Source organism: Anneissia japonica, unplaced genomic scaffold, assembly GCF_011630105.1.
Source record: "Anneissia japonica isolate Jap-2015-1 unplaced genomic scaffold, ASM1163010v1 scaffold287708_len1499824_cov190, whole genome shotgun sequence".
NCBI classification, from domain to species: domain Eukaryota; kingdom Metazoa; phylum Echinodermata; class Crinoidea; order Comatulida; family Comatulidae; genus Anneissia; species Anneissia japonica.
In genome coordinates, this window is record NW_022752295.1 from 1,212,146 (window position 1) to 1,230,327 (window position 18,182).

Genomic DNA, 18,182 nt, shown 5'->3' on the forward strand with positions numbered 1-18,182 from the left:
ATTGTTGTTTCTGTTTGTGGTGTAGGATATTGTAATATTGTAGTATCTTATTGCTATTATAATTAGGCCTATGATGAATTTATATAACGTACAGTCATTATTATCATAATAATAATAATGATGATGATGAAGATGACGATGGTGATGGTGATATCATTAGCCCCACCTTTCGTATTGTATAATTAAGAAATGTATTAAATGTACTGTATACAAACATTTAATCATTTACAATATTCAGAGGAGAAACTATAATAATTATTACCTTGATAACACGGCGAATTTTTAATGACGTTTTTTCTTTGAAATACTTTATTAAATGGTCAGTTTTGGCTTTGATTGCATCTAAGTGAGCATTTAGCGGGATGAGAGCCTCCGCAATGTAGCCATCTAAGTCTACACAGTCCTTGCTAACGAAATCCATTAGGCCTATTAATACCATTCTGTTGATAAAAGAAATAGAAATTGGGCTGTTAATATAATCAAGCAATAATGAAATATTCGTAAATCTTAGTGCATATACTGTACAAATAATTAGATTTATAAAAAAAATTAATATTATTTCAAAATAATTAACAAGAACAAGAACAGATCAAGAACAATAAAAATAACTTCACGAGTGTCGTAATACATATTCGGGCCTGATAAAAGGAGACCGATTTCCTGGTTGTGTCTACTTAAATTACATAGCTTTCTTGGAAATGGCATATTTGCAATTAATATGGCAGCTATGCCAATCAGGATACATTATTTCCTTTATCGAGAGGCCTATTCAAAAAAGCAATATACAGTGAGTAAATTAACCACTTCTTAATGTTTAAACCACTTTTTGGTTAACCGACGGATGGCTAGACCTACGTAATGAATTGACATTTACCTGGTGGGCGAGGCCAGTGTATAGCATAATCGATTGGCATTGGAGGGCGAGGACAGAGTAGGAACTTGGAAGCACGTTCTGCTTCGGACCCATTTGGAAATAAATTAACCATTGTTGATTTTATGGGTCACCCATACATCCATTCTTCGTTTAAACAGGCAATTTTCTTTAATGATCTCTTTAATATAGTATATATCACTGTTATTTTTATTATGTTGTATTTCAATGTAGGCCCTATGCTAAATCAGGGGCGGATCCAGAATTTTTCAAATTGGGGTGGGGGAGGGGCACAACAGTTTAAAAACAGAAAGTGTGTAGCACATAACATTGATTTGCATTGACATTTTTAAAATTTAAAAGAAAACCGGGGGGGGGGGCAACATGCCCGTTCCCCCTACTGGATCCGTCCCCGTAAATAAAGTACTAAAGTACAAGTAAGATGAAGAAGATTTGTTGGGACTTTCAGTTGCTTGCTGGAAAAGGTTGGGTGTGGAAATTGGGGTGCGGGAGTGAGCCCTTGCTACCGTTTTATATCCGTCACTGATTCAACTTGCATCCATAGGAAATCCGCCACTGGAAAGTTAATACTAGGCTGCTCAAATTGCATTTTACATACAGTGTACAATATATTTGCCTATGTAATTATGTTTTTAGTTTTATGCAAAATAGCCCTAGGCAATTAACGGCATTTCAGTAGACACACGTGGTGTTCTAACTTCATCAAATGATGCATAGGGCCTACCATTGACAGTACTATAATAAATTATTGCGGCACACCATGTAGATAATTCTGAAAAGGAAGTTTGTGTTCTTTCCAGATATATATATATGGTAGGCCTATCGCAAGCGTCGATTTATTCTTACATCGCCCATTCAGACCTTATTAATATTGGTACAGTAATACTGCTGATTGCTACTGAAGTGCTTAACAATCTCCTGATACAAATACTCACATGATCGACGACTTGAAAAATATTCCTTCCAATGGCTTACGAGTCAATGTACACTGAAATGTTGTTTTGTAGCCTACGGTGACATATCAATTTGAAAAATACGACAAAACACTGACAAGCGTCATTGCATTGGAACGCCGTTGACTACAGAAAGCAAGACAATAGCTTGCCTCGAATCACAAACAGTTACAGTACAATACTCGTAAAACTACAACAATACTTATAAACAAAACAAAGACCCAAGTGGTCTATATACTGACGTGAAGGTTATTACTTTAGTGATTTGGGACGCAAAATAATGACGGTATGCTAATTCAAAGGAAATGAAGACTCAACAAACAGGGCAGCCACAATTGAAACAGCGATTAAATGTAAGCACTCATCGATCTATAAAAAAATATAAAATAACAGGGTGCCAGTTAGTCTGCTGCAGTGCAGATTGAATACTGTCAACTTGTGAATTTCAGTCGTGCAGCTATAGGTGGGAGGATGGAGGGGTCTAGGGGGTCCTGACCCCCCCTCAAAATTGTAAAAAAAATATCCCGATTGTAGTACGGTAGTAAATGATCGGTAATGTGAACAAATATAATAGGCCTATATGAAATGTAAGCCACCTTCCTTATTTTATTAGGATTTACAGAGTAACTGAATGACCCTTCCTTGCCTCAGACCTTGCGCACACGCCGTGTCGTCTATAAATCTCGAACGTTGTGCGTGCATTAATAATCAAAATAATTTAACTTTATTACAATCAAGTTATCCGTATCGAGGTTGCAAAGGAAAACACTGTAATTTATTGCAGTATTATTTGGTATAATCAGGGAGGAACTCTTCCCTGGTATAATACAGTTTAACCTCCTGTGCGGATACGGGCGTAACGATCACCTCCCATAACGTCCACTCTAATATGTCCTGTTTCTCTATATAATCAGTGCAATTAATTCCTCCGGTAGCCACCACCTGCCGTAGCGGCGACCGCGACCACTTCTTAACTTTTGTTTTTTTCTTATGATTTACCTCCCGTAAGTGACCACCTTAAAAGTTTGTAGTATCTTTTAACAACAAATGTAATCAGATTATCTAACAATTCGAACTGAAATTAGACGCGGCGATGCCGCATTTCAGTGATCACGTACTATCCAGATGCAGTACAAAGAATATATAAAAATAGATATGGTATGGTGCACCTTTAGCTGTGTCAAACTTGTATTATAAGCTTAAGCAAAACTATTAAAGAAAATAATATAAAAGCGATAATAAAATAAATACAGGCATACATGCATTCTCATGTCGGAGAAAATGCTTGCAGTATTATAGCTTGCCTGCTTTAAAAACCTACCGTATTTAAAAATGGGCCCTCATCGGCTTGTGATTATAAAATCATTACCTTTTGTTGGTGGAACCAGAAAACAGTGAAACCTCATACCAAATTTATTTTCTTGTTTACACATTCAGAATTTTGTTTTATAACCTTTTGATAAAACAATTTTTATATTTGTAGTGCAATCTGAATTTTGACGTAATTAAACAATGTTTTATAGGCTATTTATATTTGTTTTTCTTTCTTTATTTTTGTATTTTGGCCAAAAAAGTGGACCAGGAATTCCATACATATTCGGTGGACAATAAAAGATTATCTTATAAATTCCACCTGGCCTCGCAGGGGGCCCTTTGTCGGCTCTCTTCTCCCAGCCTAGTTGCTCGCTGCGCTCGCAAGGTTTGACCACCCTCACATTTTACCCTGGCTGCGCTCCTGAGTCGTCTCATTAGGCCTATCTCTTTTTCTAATAAAAGTACAGATAAACCGGGCCGTAATTTTAATAATTAACAGCACTACTCTAGTAAGAACAGTTTTTATAACCTTTTTTGTTTTGTTTTATAAACAAACACACCGTAGTCACACACAAACATGCCAGGAACGTACATCACAATGTATAAGACAAACAACATTGTACAACCAGGGATGGTGCCATATGGTACAACATGTATCGTGAGTTACAGTTGATGTAACGCTGAGGATGCAATTGGGACTGCTATACTCAGACTTACAGTACTACAGCATCACGTTATACACATGGCCAGAAGTTGTTCAACAATTTGAATCGCGTATCAATAACTTTCACCCCAGCATTTTACTCATTTCAGCGATATTCTTGCACATCTCAGTGGCCCCAAAATCAGTACTATACTATGGATAATCTTGCAAGCCCACGGACCATCACGTAATATCCAGATACAGTACAAAGAATATATAAAAATATATATGGTATCATTTACTAGTATTATAATAATAATAATAGGTATATCGATAATAATTGGCTATTAATGGTAAATAATACAAAATGGTAATAATACAAAAACAAAATACATAATATATTATTTGTAACAGTGTAGGCCTAGGAATAAATCACAGTAGTGTTAGGGGCCTACTATATACGGTAGGCCTACCAGTCTTTGAATACTGTATCTTGTTGGATACTGGCTTTGCTACTTTAGTCATTGCCATTGTATGGTTTCACTATCAGTTTGGGAGAAATAGGAAGTGATTAATAAACCTCTCTAAATTGTAGTTGATTGGACGTCCAAGTCATCCAAACATCCAAGGGGCGGCGCAGGAATTCGTACGCACCACCAACCCTCCACTCCTCTTCCCTCCCAATACACACAATTCGGAAGGGGAACTTGACTCGAGAACAGAATATAAATTTGTCTTTGAATATCTTGTTGGATGCAGGCTTTGCTTCTTTGGTCACTGCCATTGTAAGTTGATCAATGGTTTCACTATCAGTTTGTGATTGAAATAGGAAGTGATTAATAAACCTCTCTAAATTGTGGTTAATTGGACGTCCAAGGCATCCAAACATACAAGGGGGTGCGATGGGTGCGTACGCACCAAAAACCCTCCACTCCTCTCCCAATACACACAATTCGAGGGAAACATTTGACTCAAAAACAGAATTTTTAAAAATTTCGATTGACATTCAGACCGTACCTTTAGGACACGGCAGAGGCTATACCGTGGAGTATTAATAACAATGACACCCCATAGGAACCTACTACTGAATGCTGGAGGGCTAAATCAACTATATTTCACAAATGAATTGGCATGCAACAGTTGGATAGGCATTAAAAATAAGTTACTCTACCTACCGTACCGCCTTTGGCTTCACATTCTTGACTGTGTCCGGTTCAATTCGGTATCAAAAATTATAATTTCACCTACCGGTGTTTATACTGTCATTTCCTATAGGCCCAGTTCATTGATTGATCTGTGTGGCTTGCCAGTTGAACTTACGGTTGTTATCATATGACATTTGTAAATTAATATTAGACAGTTGGGTCACATGTCGCGTTTGACGTATATAGGCCTATATCGAATTGGAACGTTCCAAAGTCTTAGCGCAGGAAGGGTAACAGCTGATAAACTATAGGAGAACACATGAACGTGTGTAAATAACCAACCATCAGCAAAATTATTTAATGACATTAGGCCTACATAGTAAATTCAATTACTATATAGGTGTATAGCCCTACCTACTTTGACGTATACAAAAGCAAATGTCTACCTCCATCTTAACCCATAAGCCTATGACAAAAATTGATAACACTACTGTAAGTCTATTTAGCGCGGTCATGGGAATTTGTTGTATCACCATGGTTGCATCAATCAAGTCATACCTGTACATGAACAACCACAGATATATTTATAGACACTTAATTTAAAGGCAAATACTAAACATGGACACTGTTTCAAGTGTCGTCATCAACACCTAAGGCCCAATATAGGGCAACCTTTATTCTAACATTAATAACACACGATCCTTTAATTTGGACTAACGTCAAATAGATTAATCATAGCCCGGACTCTTGTTATGAAATTATATCTGCCATCGAATCACTGCAAATAGGCGTCGCTGAGTATTTCTCAATCATTTAAACGTTAACTTACCATTTGGTCTACATACAACGTACGGTCAATTGCAAATGAATGATATTATGGGTGTTCCTAATTTCAAATGGCCACTGACGTTTAATATCATATCCTTTTGATTTTTTACGCCGCGGAAATTCCAATAGAAAGTTGGAAATTCCAAATTACGAATTCAATGATGATTCAACGAACAAGAAATGTGGACCTGGCCTATGTATGCTACAGTGAGTCAATTCTATAAGTGGACTTGTAAAATCTATAAACCTGTGTTGTTTTTTTTTTGTTTGTTATTGTTATGTTAATTTGTTTATAGAATATAGGACCGTCTTTCAGCTGATAAAATTATTGTAGCCTATAAAATATTGATAATAGGTTCCTGTGAATAATGGATGAATTGGAGCGGATTATATTTATAATTTATAGGCAATAATCATTATCGTTCATACAATAAGTGCTACGACATATTAACAAATTGTCACAGGATACTACAAAATGGCATTGTTCCTGTTGTATATGGAATCCAAATATTGTTAAGTTTATCCAGTTAAAGTAATTTATTCACAAAATGGACGTAACTTCCAAATGAAACGAAATATATGTTGTACTACCTTGCATCCGAAACCATATTAGTGCCCGTATTTTAATATTAACCCCGCACAATAATCAAATATAAATATAAATTTTCTAAATGGCACTGGTAAATGTTAATATTTTTTTTCATTCATATTATAATGACAATTAACTAACATACAATACGTTATAGAACATGTATAATTTTGGCATTTGTGGCCTTGCCTTCAATAGTGGTGTAACATCCTGTGTAACAATTTTTAGCTCCGATGAGGAGCTTATGAGTACCCTGCTGATTTATTGATAGATAATTTGTGTATGCGCGGCCGTTAGGGCCCCAGAATCATTCGGCTGATTGATTAATAGATCTTTTTTGTATGGGCGGCCGTTAGGGCCAATATACTCTACTACCTCTATTATTCTGCCCTCATCGGAGCTTTCGAGACTACGATTAATTTTTATTAGTTTAGATACAAGCACTGGCTACAACGAACATTACAACCTCAAATTGTGGTTATGTTGATAATTATGTGCATACAAATATTATATTGATTTGTCTAGATAATTATTAACCATCTATTTGATGGTAAGATATTTTAAACTTAGTAGAATCACTCTAGGGACACGTAATTATCAATATACGTCTGTGTAAATATTTGGTAAATAGTATGGCTCTATAAATATGAGATGTAAAAAGCAATTAATTATATTATATTTGCATTAGTAGCATTGTTGCATATCAGTATATGCCTGGGTCGGACGATTCCATTATTTTCGAGGTAAGTTACTAAATTGAAATTGGCACATTGTTTCATTAATTTATGTACTGTATTTACGAAACAGACATTAATTATTATAATTATATTTGCATTAGTAATGTTAGTAACCTCAAGTAATTAATAAAATACATTTTTTGATCGATAAAATTGATAAAACAATGCAGGTCACCTCCTAATTAAAGACCCCTCCAATTAAAGACCACCTCCACTTTTCTGTGGTCCCATATTAACAAAATGTCTTTTATCTTTATTATTCTAATTAGAGACCAAAGCTGTTAGAATCATGGAAAGCCTGGTCCCAAAAGTGGTCTCTAATTGGAGGGAGACCTGTAATATAAAAATAAAGTACATTGGTCTTATATACGAATATTACAATAAGCTCTAGGCACTTAAACAACCCGATAAACGAACAAATTATAATAATTAAATACTATTGGAATATTCCATACTGCTAATAGAAACCCAACTACTGGGGTAAAAGACAGAAATCGCAACCACTGACACATAATTGAATTTATTATCTAACCTCACTTTTGATTATACTATTAAAAAAATAAATTTACACCAAATATAAAATAATAAATTATATAAAAAAGTTTCAAGATCTAAACTAAATTTTCAAGATCCTCAGTAATTCCTACTCCAGTCTCTTGACTCAGATTTCGTACTTCATCGGCCATTTTGTTGTTCCACATCCCGTCTTGAAAATCTTCCAAACTGTTGCTGGCTTTGTTCACTTCGACTGTCCAGATCAACTCTCCTCAATGATCCATCCAGCCTGCTGTATCGCGGTGTATCACGAATACCATTTTCTGAAGTAAAGCGACTTGATTGTCCTACCATTGAGTTTCTTTCTATAGTTGTGGAGTTTTGGCCAACACGTCTCTCAATAGTCTCAACTTCTCGTTCATGGACTTGCCCTCTCGTCGATAGCTCCAGCACTTCTAAGTTGCTCCTTCTGGTCTGAACGACTTCCTGTAGTGCAGTCCATCGTTTTTCCAACTCATCCAGTTTACGGCTTATTTGGACACGATCGGATGGTTCCGATATATTGGCTAATTGTTCACCCATTGTTCGCAAAGCTTGGACACTAGCCTTACGGTCCGTGATCAAGCGATCAAGCAGCTGAAATACAAAAATTAATTATAAATAAATATATATATTCTATAGAGAACGCAACGGCACAACGCGCACGCAATGGATCCTTTTAATGACGATCTGTTCAGACTACCATCGACGATCAGCAGATGGTGTCGCGTCGTTTAACGCTCACAGGCAACAGAGTCTGATTCGTCAGGCAACGGTCGTACGACTTTTGCACAATGCAGTGAGTGGCCGAAATTACACTACTGTACTAGAAATGTATAAGATTGAAAAATCTAAAAGAATAATGTTTCAACATACTAATTGTTCCTGAAGATGTGCCTTGATGACACGATGGTCTGATGGAGGGTTCTTCTGGGCAGATACAAGCTGCTCAGTATCCTTGATCCAATTAAAGATGGACTGATAAGCATCTTGGAATTTTCCACATCGCAATAATCCTTCATTTAGCATTACTTCACGCTCGGAGAGCTGTAAAAATACAAGTTACTTTGTTATAAAAATTTAAAAATAATACCATAATCTAAAAGAGGTACCCAACAGTTGCACACAGTAATAGCACATTTTTCGATTGTAGATTATGTTTTTTTTATTGATATACATTATAAACATTTCACACATTACGAGCGCAGCATCGTGATAAATAGTGACGCTGATATAAGAGAGTATGTTTGACTGATTGACTCAAAATAATTTGACTTAAGTAATGATTGCATATGCTATCTTATTCAACAGAATCACAATAATACAAGTGAGTTAAATATTCACCTTTGAATTGAGAATCTTCCATCTGTCTGTAATGGTTTTCATTTGGACTTGCAGTGTTTGGCTATTGACCTTAGCTGCTACACACAGGGCAAGCAAACTTTGTCCCAAATGATTCAGGTCTTTAATCCTCTCAACAAGTGGATCAACATAGCTCTTGATGAACACCTTCGTGTAGTGAAAAAAAAAATATAATATTGAATAATAATATAATATTGAATAATAATATAATATTGAATAATAATATAATATTGAATAATAATATAATATTGAATAATAATATAATACTGAATAATAATATAATACTGAATAATAATACAATATTGAATAATAATATAATATTGAATAACAATATAATTAATATTGAATAATAATATATTGAATAATATAATATTGAATAATAATATAATATTGAATAATAATATCTAAAACTATTGCCCGGCTTTTAACCAATCAAATGCCTGGAATTTATGTAGTCCGTATATAAAAAGGTTATTTTACTGTCACATTGATCTGAATAGTCGCATTCAATGTCATTGGTCAGTCTTATATTATTGCCATATGCGGACTTTATAAACAAAATTGATAATGTGCATTTTTAGATATTATTATTCAATATTATATTATTATTATCTGAGGCTTAGTGGAATGTTCCACTTTGATCTAATCAATGTGAAAGTCATATGAGTATAAATACCATAGTTACCTACCATTTAAAAAACTAAATTACCTGAATCTCATGTTGCTGGCTTTTAAGCACTTCCAGGTCATTTCCAACAGGTTTCTGACTTTGTAGCTGATGCTCTGCTGCCCTCAACTTTTCTAAAATCAGTTCAGCCACATCTTGGAACTGTCCATGTTTTACCATGATCTTTTGCGAATCATCTAATCGTAATGTGATCTGCTCATTCAGTCGGTAAAAGCGTTTGCTCAAAAGGTCAAGCTGTAATAAGATAGTTAAAATAGAATTTATTAGTAATTCTTAAAAAAATTAAATTTGCTTTTCTCTGTAAATACTGAACATGCAAACACTTATCACAATGCAATTGATAAAATAATATATGAAAAGATGGTTATGATTAAATAAATATTCATTTTTTAACATGAAAAAATAATTATATCAATATCAGTAGAATTAATATTGGCCTATTATGTTAGATGCTATATTGGTGAGTAAATGAAATAAATCAATATGTTGAGGATCTTACCTGTTCTCGTGAGCTCTCTGGATCAGACAGGAAACCCTTATCGTAGATGACTCTAAATGTACGAGTTGCTTGGTCTAGTAAGCCTTTGACACCTTCTAGGCTGCTGTAGATCTGTTTCACTTCTTCGATCTGTTTCAGCAGTGTTGTTACATCTTGGGCTCGAGTATGCTGATCAATCACGTCCTCATGACTTGCTAACTTAGAATGAATTTCATTCAGTATTTGCTGAAATAATCATTAAATATGTCGCTCAAAATAAGAAGTAGTAATGTTGTTAGATGTAGTATTGAAAAATATTAAACATTAATTGTAATAAGCCATTAATTATTTTTACCTGGGTTTTAGTTATGATTATCTTTGTATGGAAGAATATAGACATGTATCAAGTTTTCTGAATAAAATAACATCAATATACCTGGAATGAAGACATCTCATGTCTGCCAGTCTCAAAAAGTTTTTGCCGTTCAAGTACCGTTGCTTTGAGAGCATCATAGCGTTTCTTCATTATCTCCACATTCTTTTTAACATCAGCACTGTCGATACGTGAGGGCGCTTTTGAGATGAGCGAGTTCATCAGATGCTGGATTGCTGTAACTTCATCACCTAATGATTTGATGTCTTCATGTACATGCTTTTGAAAAAAGAAATACCAAAATAAAAATTAATACAAAGAATATTAAGTTGAAACAAATAACCACAAGACCAATAAATAAAGACATATTTATTTAATTGTAAAATAATTAAAATAGAGCAATATAATTATAGTATCAATAATATATATAAATTTTTAAAATAAAAATTATTATTGTAATTACAACTAATATCCCTACACTATGTCTCTATAATATCTATCTCATTTAAGTCTTGCATAGAAAAACCAGATATTTCCCAAGGTATATACCATTATGTTTTCATTTATGGACTATCCATAGGTGAAAAATGAGCAAATGTTTATATTTATAACATGTAAATGGTTAATTACCTTGATATCTTTTCCAGTAATTGCACGTGAGCTCAGTTTGTATTCCCACCTCTCTATGGCCTGTATCACATTAACGTAGCGGTCTTCAAAGTCCTTCAGTGTACTCGACAAGTTGTTAAATAGCTGCATCAGCTCAAAAACATCTGTATTAATTCAAAGTGCTTGTGTTAATATAAAAATTATAACAACAATAACAAATAAAAGAAAAAAAGTCCAATAAAAGTTATCATTACTGAATGTTGAGTTAACTTATGTGGATCTTCTAAATGTTCATCATTTTTAATTTTCGTGTTTATCTAAAATTTTTGGGTGAAAGAATATCTTTACATATAACTGTATGTCAAAATAATACCGTAAAACCTTGAATTGAATCCCAATGGGCTTAATCTTGAGATGAAGCCCATCTCGAATTGAAGCCCCCTCTTTGGTTTGAAAATCAGCCTCGAAAAGAGGCCCACAGGCTTCTTTTCAAGGTAGCATAAGCTTCTTTTCGAGATAGTACATTACGTACACTGTACATGAAATTCAAAAACAAAATAAATTTTAAACGAGCTTGGTTTATACAGTAGTTTAGGTGATTTAATGCCAAATAAGTACACTGCATGATACAGATTGATGTTACAGTGGCCTTATTTATTGTTTCATAGTACTAATTCACAAAATTTTCCTGTCCCTGGGGTCGGAAACCGGGGGAATGGACGGGACAGGCACAGCCGAAGCGACCTTCATCCCGGCAAAAACCTCCCTAGCAACACAGCCCACCTGTTCTGAAATCAAGGAAACCAAAGCCGTGTCCAGCAGGGCAGCAAAAGGCGAAGTACCAGACGAGACCGACGGACCCTCCAATGGCGGAGGAGAGTCATCTGACGCCGCTACAACCCCGACCCAGCTGGTAACGAACTCTGAGAACGAGGAGCAGCCTGAGTTGCCCAATCAAGAGCCGCTGCAATCTTAGTAGGGGGCCAGCACGCGCAAACCTCGCAAGGTTCCGCTTTGCTACACGCACGACACAAAGGGCACTCCAAGTGCCTATCCAGCTTGACACTCGGTTTGGGGCCCCCACACGCCGAGCACAAGGACTTGCGCGCGGACAGAGCGGACGAAGCTCACCAACAGCTACAAAAAAAGGATATGTAGTATAATCAACTTCTTGAAAACAAAATCCAAGGCAGAAAAACAAAATTCCAGAATCCAAACAACTTCTTGAAAATAAAATCCAAGGCAGAAAAAGGTAGAAAATCCTTCTTGCAGTAGCGAAAACGAGAAACGTGGAAATACTCGATCCAACTCTTAAAGGAGGTTCACTTTCAACGAACGTCGAAAAGGGAATGAGAACGTTTTCGTACGGTGGCGCCCTGGGTCGGACTGTTCCATTTATTTCAAAGGGGTGTTCCGTTTGGGAACAATGGCAATTTAGTCGGTTTATCCAGGTAAGTATTCACGAAATAGACTCACAAAATTTACAGTAATTATTTTAAAAAAGCCCCCACCCCCATTTACTTTGCAAGAGTAGCCTCGAAAAGAAGCATCTCAAAAAGAAGCCCATCCAAAATTTGCAAAAAAGAGAAACCCAGGGCTTCAATTCGAGGTTTTATGGTAGCACAATATTAAAATGACCTTGTTTCATGTCTTTCCAGCGTGTAGTCATGTCAACCAGATCGTCCTTGATGTACTGCTGATCGACATCTGAAACTTCTAACAAATTGTTGGCACTTGCATTGGTGCTTTCAAAGTCATTGTTGTGACTTGCAATGTCTGCTTCTATTTGCTGTGGATATAAACAACAAGGTTTATATGCAGATTTATTTTATAAATGTTTTTATCGACCATCCAATAAAAAAAATTAAAATTAAAAATACAAAAAACTTACAGAAACATTAAAATTAAAATAAAAAAGTAATTATTTGCCAAAATTACAAACAAAGAATAAAAGCAAGGTTGCTGCCAACATTGGTAAACAATTCTGATCATTCCTTTTTTAAAAATTGGGCTTATTCTTTTTTTTTTCATACACAATATTCTTTTTACTGCAATAGCATGAATATTACTGAAAACAACCTATAATAAAAAATACCTTTAAGATGTCTTGCTGTCTTCTAATGACATCCACCCTAAGCACTAGAGCTCCAACATCGACCTGTCTGTCTTCAGCACTCCTCAACCACTGTGCAAAACGGTAGTTATCCATAAGAAAGGCCTGACAGCTTCTGTCGCAATCCTTCAACCTGAGGTCTATCTCGCTGGCCTTATGGTTCACCCCTTCCCAGCGTCGCTTCAAGTCATCATGCAAAGCAGTTAGTTTGTCGTGCTCCGCGCCATACTTCAACTTGTTGATTTGTGATTCGATTTGGTCCATCAGTCTATCATAGCTGTATGCCTGTTTCACAAGTTCCTTGGATAACTCCTAGTAAAAAAAAAAAAAAAACACAAATGAAGATTACATAAAAATAAGACAATAACAATAATGGCAATGATGAAAAAAAACCCAAAAACAATAATAATAATATTAAATATATTAAAATCAATGATGATGATAGAAGATAAGTTACTCTTAAATAGCACAATGGCATTGCTTCCATGCATATAATTAAAACATACTGTAATGCCATATAACCATGTACCATAGTTTTCATTTTTATGTTTCTACTTTTATCTAGCTATTGTAAACAGCGTTTTCAGCCATTGGCTGAGATTTGATTTGATTTGATTTATTTCGCTGCTGTTTTGTATATACAGTATTGTATATACCTAAATAGATAATTTAAAACAAATTAAATTAAATTTCACAATGTTGCAGCCATATTGATTAATAACTTTTCAGTGGCAATCAGGTTCTTATGACTGGGCAAAGCTGAGTGTCTCTCTTGATATTGATGTGGTGGTTTCCTGTGATATATAATGAATGCCCACCTGATGATTTGCGATCTGTGACCTAAGATTATCCTGAATGGCTGAGATGGGCTTGGCTACCGAGAAATAGTGCTCTTTCGATTCCAACCATTTAATCATTGTGGCTATGGAATCATCAAGATGACCAGCCTCAGAGAGGGCACTTTCCAGCCTTGCAAACCGCTCATCTACATAAAAAAAAATAAACATCATCAACATCAACACATTTTTTATGAAAAACCATGAAATTTTATTGTTATGGAATCTACAGTGCTGTTAGAAGATAATATAATTAATCCAGTTTGTGGTAGCAATATTAATAAATAATAATAATAATAAAAAATGTAACCTAGGCATTCTTGGGAACATTAAATACCATATTTTATTATTTTACAAATTAGTAATATACTGTAAATTAGTTGTTGTATACCTTTGGCTAAGAAAAAAGGCACCAATCACTATGTTCTTTATAGCAACTCAATGGCAATATATATAACATTAATAATAATAATAATAATAATGTAAGATAGGAGTATTAACTTCCTTACCAAGTCGTCGTTTGTACTCTTCAAATGGAATCTGCACACTGTCCATCTTCAGGCTTAGTTCCACTTTAGATGTTGCTTCAGGATTCAAGTCCAGCAGTTGACTCTGACTTGTAAACAGAGCCAGGATTTGAGGGTTCATGTGGGCTGCATCCCTTTGAAGAGCCTGGGGATAATTTTAACAAAATATGCTAGTCATTTATGGTACAAATCAAGGCATTTCTTATGGTAAAATTAAACTACCCAGCAATCAGTTTTACAGGCTGAGAACATGACAAGTATCTAATATACAAAGCTAGTGTGAAGGCAGACTGGCCCAGAAGACGAATGTTTTTGAATAATTTCAATAATTTTACAAATAATCTTTGAGTTTGTAGTTCCATGTAATACTAATCAATGTTAAAATTGTATAATAAAAATATATTCTTACTATAGTCTCTTCCATCTGCTTTTTAATGACCTCATTACTCCCACCAATCGGTGCAAGGGATTTTACAACATTTCCAAATTGATTCAACCAATCTGAGAAATCTTTGAGAGAACCATGAAATTTCTCGCTGTTTTGCAGCACACCATTGATGTTATCATGGCGATCCTCAAGCCGGTGGTAAAGGTCAGTCCAAAGTCGTGTGATGTCGTTGACCTTTTCCTGCATTGGAGATGATGTACGAGAACGAGATGCAAACCGACTAATCAATGCTTGGCTACTCTTCTTTAGATTGTCCAGGAGATACTCATGAGAAGGGAAATGTTTCTGGTATACCTGAAAGAATGTAAATATAAATACATCATAAAAAATTGAGAAAGCATTAAATAATTTCATATGTTTAAGAAAGCAGCCCTGAATCTCAGCTAACATTCTGCATAAGCTAAAAGAGTTACCTTCCATAGGTATGGTAAAATTTTACATTTACCTTATTTTTTTTACCTATTATTACCTTATCTATCATATCTTACTTAATTGTAATCCTTGTATCATAATATTTTATCCTTACCTTAGTCTGATGTCTCTGGTTTTTCAAAATGTCTGGAGCAATTCCAATTGGTCCAAGGACTGTCATGATCATTTCCGTTTCCTCCAGCCAGAGCTTCAACTGCCTCCAGCTATCTTCAAAGTGATGAAGAGCTTCAATGATTCCATGGATGTCAGTTCCTTGGAGCTTGAGGCTCTTTTGCAATTCATTCCACTGTTCCTCTGAAAGAAAAAAAATATATCAAGACAATAATGTTTACGAAGGTGTTTGGCACACACAGCAACATTCTTCACTTATACACATCTAGATGTGTATAAGAGACAGCCATCAACCTGATGATTGAGGAAGTACCTAATGAAACAGCCTGTAGTGCAATAAAATGTTGAATTTGTAACCAAGCGTCATCTTGTTTTTATTACAATAGTTTCAATTTTATTATATGGATTCTACTGAACATTTTTATTGAAAATTATTGTATTATTTAACACATAATATACACATAATAACCAGATAATATTTATAAAATCTAGGCACCCTCAATATTATGTTTAATAGAAATTGGAAATCAAATAATTTAATCAACATGTATCAAGGATATTTAATATCCTCACCCATATTTTTCATCTGAGAGTTGATTTTGTCATATCCGGCAGGATGCTCGTTCTTTTTTGGTGTCAGTTCTTGAGCAAGTTCAATGATAGATTGCATGTACTTGTAATGGTCATTGACATCTTTCTGAAGGGCCTAAAGAAAAAAAAAAGTTGTGGCTTTGTCGCTAAGATGATTGTTTTTTGATGAAATGATCTGTATTACATTTTTTGTTATTTAAAGAAAGGAAGTCTGCGTGAAGATGGGTTCAGCAACAAGAATACCAAAACAATCTTCATTTATCATGGCCCAATTAGGACCTCTCCATGAGAGAGTATTCATCTTGTTGTAAAAGTGGCTACCAATAAATCATATAGTATCATATTATTTCTAGAGGAGTGTGACTACCACAGAGTCGTAAACCAGCAGTTATGCACTGAGACGAACCAGCATCCAATCACAATGAAGTTGATTTGAGGTATTACAACTCTGTAAGCTCACCTCATGCTTATCCAATGCTTTTTGAGCCTGTTCCACAGTTGCTACGGTTACCACTTCATCCTTCAATAATTGAGCTGTCTTCTTCATCCAGTTGATGAACTCACTGAGTTCCATCTGGTACTGCTGGACAGTCTTCTGAGTAGTGGTGATCTCATACTTGCGGTCAGTAAGCTTCTCTCCAAGTAGTTGGTATCGATCCTGAATATCTAGGATCTGCCGTTGTATATCAGATAAACCTAAACATCACATGCCATATATAGAAAGAATGATTAATATATGACAAGCATGTTTAGAAAACTACTGAATTTGTGATGATAATCTGGTTTGCACATTAAACTGACTACAAAAAATGTTAATATCTATTTATATTAACATGACTAACAAAGTAAACAATTCACTACTTGTTTAGATTTAACAGCTCCTTCCATTCTTTAAGTTTGATATTACATAAAAGGCAGATTAATACAGATTGCTATTTGGCATTGCATTTTCTAAATGGTTTACTTTACCTTCATCCTGTACAAATGCACTAAATTCTAGTTCAGAGCCAATGGAAGGTCGTCGTCTCCTTCCTCCACTTTCAGCAAAGCCTCCAACTGTTCTCATTTCTGTTTGCTGGTTACGGAACTGGGCTGATAAACGAACCATTCGCTCCTGTTCTTCACTCAACGTTTCAATTGCTTTGCCAAATCGACTCATTTCATCAACCGCTGATGAAAAATTGTTGTGTTCTCGGTGAAGAGGCTAAAAGTGATTAATTATACTTATATTATTGTCAATAATGTTATTTTTAAAGTTACCCTTACAGCACCACCACCTTTTATGACTTCTAGAAAAGAGAGACATGCAAATGTAGCACCACAAACAAGGCCAAGACCAACCTACATCTTCATGTGTGTTGCAATTAAATGAAGACATTTTCTAGGATAATGTTGAAGCAAACAGGACGGTTAAGAAGATGGAGAAAAAAACAGATGAAGAATTATATTAGTATGATTGTATTGATATCACAAAATAGGTAAAAACTAACCATAAACTGATCTAGTTGCTTCTTCAGAATATCTGTATCCACAGCAACTAGGTCTAAATGACTTACACGCTCTTCCATTCTATCTAACCAATCAGAACACAGCTTAACCGATTCATTGAAACGTTTATAAGCAGCCTCCTTTTCTTCAAGTTGCTGATTTCTATTAATAGTAGAAAATATACACGAATAAAAATAAATAAATCTATCAAAATTTTACTTATTGTAACAATATTATGATAAGTCAGTTCTATATTGCAAATAGTTCCAAGGCATATATGCATTATAAAAGGTTCTTTATATCTTCACCTATGTGTACTGTTTTTTGACATATTTCAATTTAAACAGATCACCCACTAGCATATCTAGCGGGCATGAATGCCCCCCAAAAAACTCACCCCACCCCCATTATGCTCAAATAGTCAAAAATCATCTCAAATCACCTTATTTTGCATGATAGTGCCTGCGCACCTAATAATCGAGACCCGCACC

General features: G+C 35.0%; 1 protein-coding gene across 1 annotated transcript in view; it reads right to left on the reverse strand.

The window, feature by feature from the left end:
- Positions 1-6,288: 6,288 nt before the first annotated feature.
- LOC117122219 (microtubule-actin cross-linking factor 1-like) overlaps positions 6,289-18,182 on the reverse strand; it is a 48,882-nt gene continuing 36,988 nt past the window's right edge. Inside the window, exons 51-67 of the mRNA XM_033267729.1 lie at positions 17,694-17,853; positions 17,173-17,407; positions 16,664-16,899; positions 16,186-16,318; positions 15,596-15,795; positions 15,031-15,363; positions 14,604-14,766; positions 14,077-14,243; positions 13,241-13,570; positions 12,784-12,934; positions 11,167-11,309; positions 10,600-10,815; positions 10,185-10,409; positions 9,707-9,919; positions 8,980-9,144; positions 8,512-8,682; positions 6,289-8,232 (exon numbers count right to left, since the gene is read on the reverse strand). Coding sequence (XP_033123620.1) covers positions 7,777-8,232; positions 8,512-8,682; positions 8,980-9,144; positions 9,707-9,919; positions 10,185-10,409; positions 10,600-10,815; positions 11,167-11,309; positions 12,784-12,934; positions 13,241-13,570; positions 14,077-14,243; positions 14,604-14,766; positions 15,031-15,363; positions 15,596-15,795; positions 16,186-16,318; positions 16,664-16,899; positions 17,173-17,407; positions 17,694-17,853 — 3,697 coding nt within the window. The 3' untranslated portion in view covers positions 6,289-7,776. The remainder of the gene's footprint in view (positions 8,233-8,511; positions 8,683-8,979; positions 9,145-9,706; positions 9,920-10,184; positions 10,410-10,599; positions 10,816-11,166; positions 11,310-12,783; positions 12,935-13,240; positions 13,571-14,076; positions 14,244-14,603; positions 14,767-15,030; positions 15,364-15,595; positions 15,796-16,185; positions 16,319-16,663; positions 16,900-17,172; positions 17,408-17,693; positions 17,854-18,182) is intronic.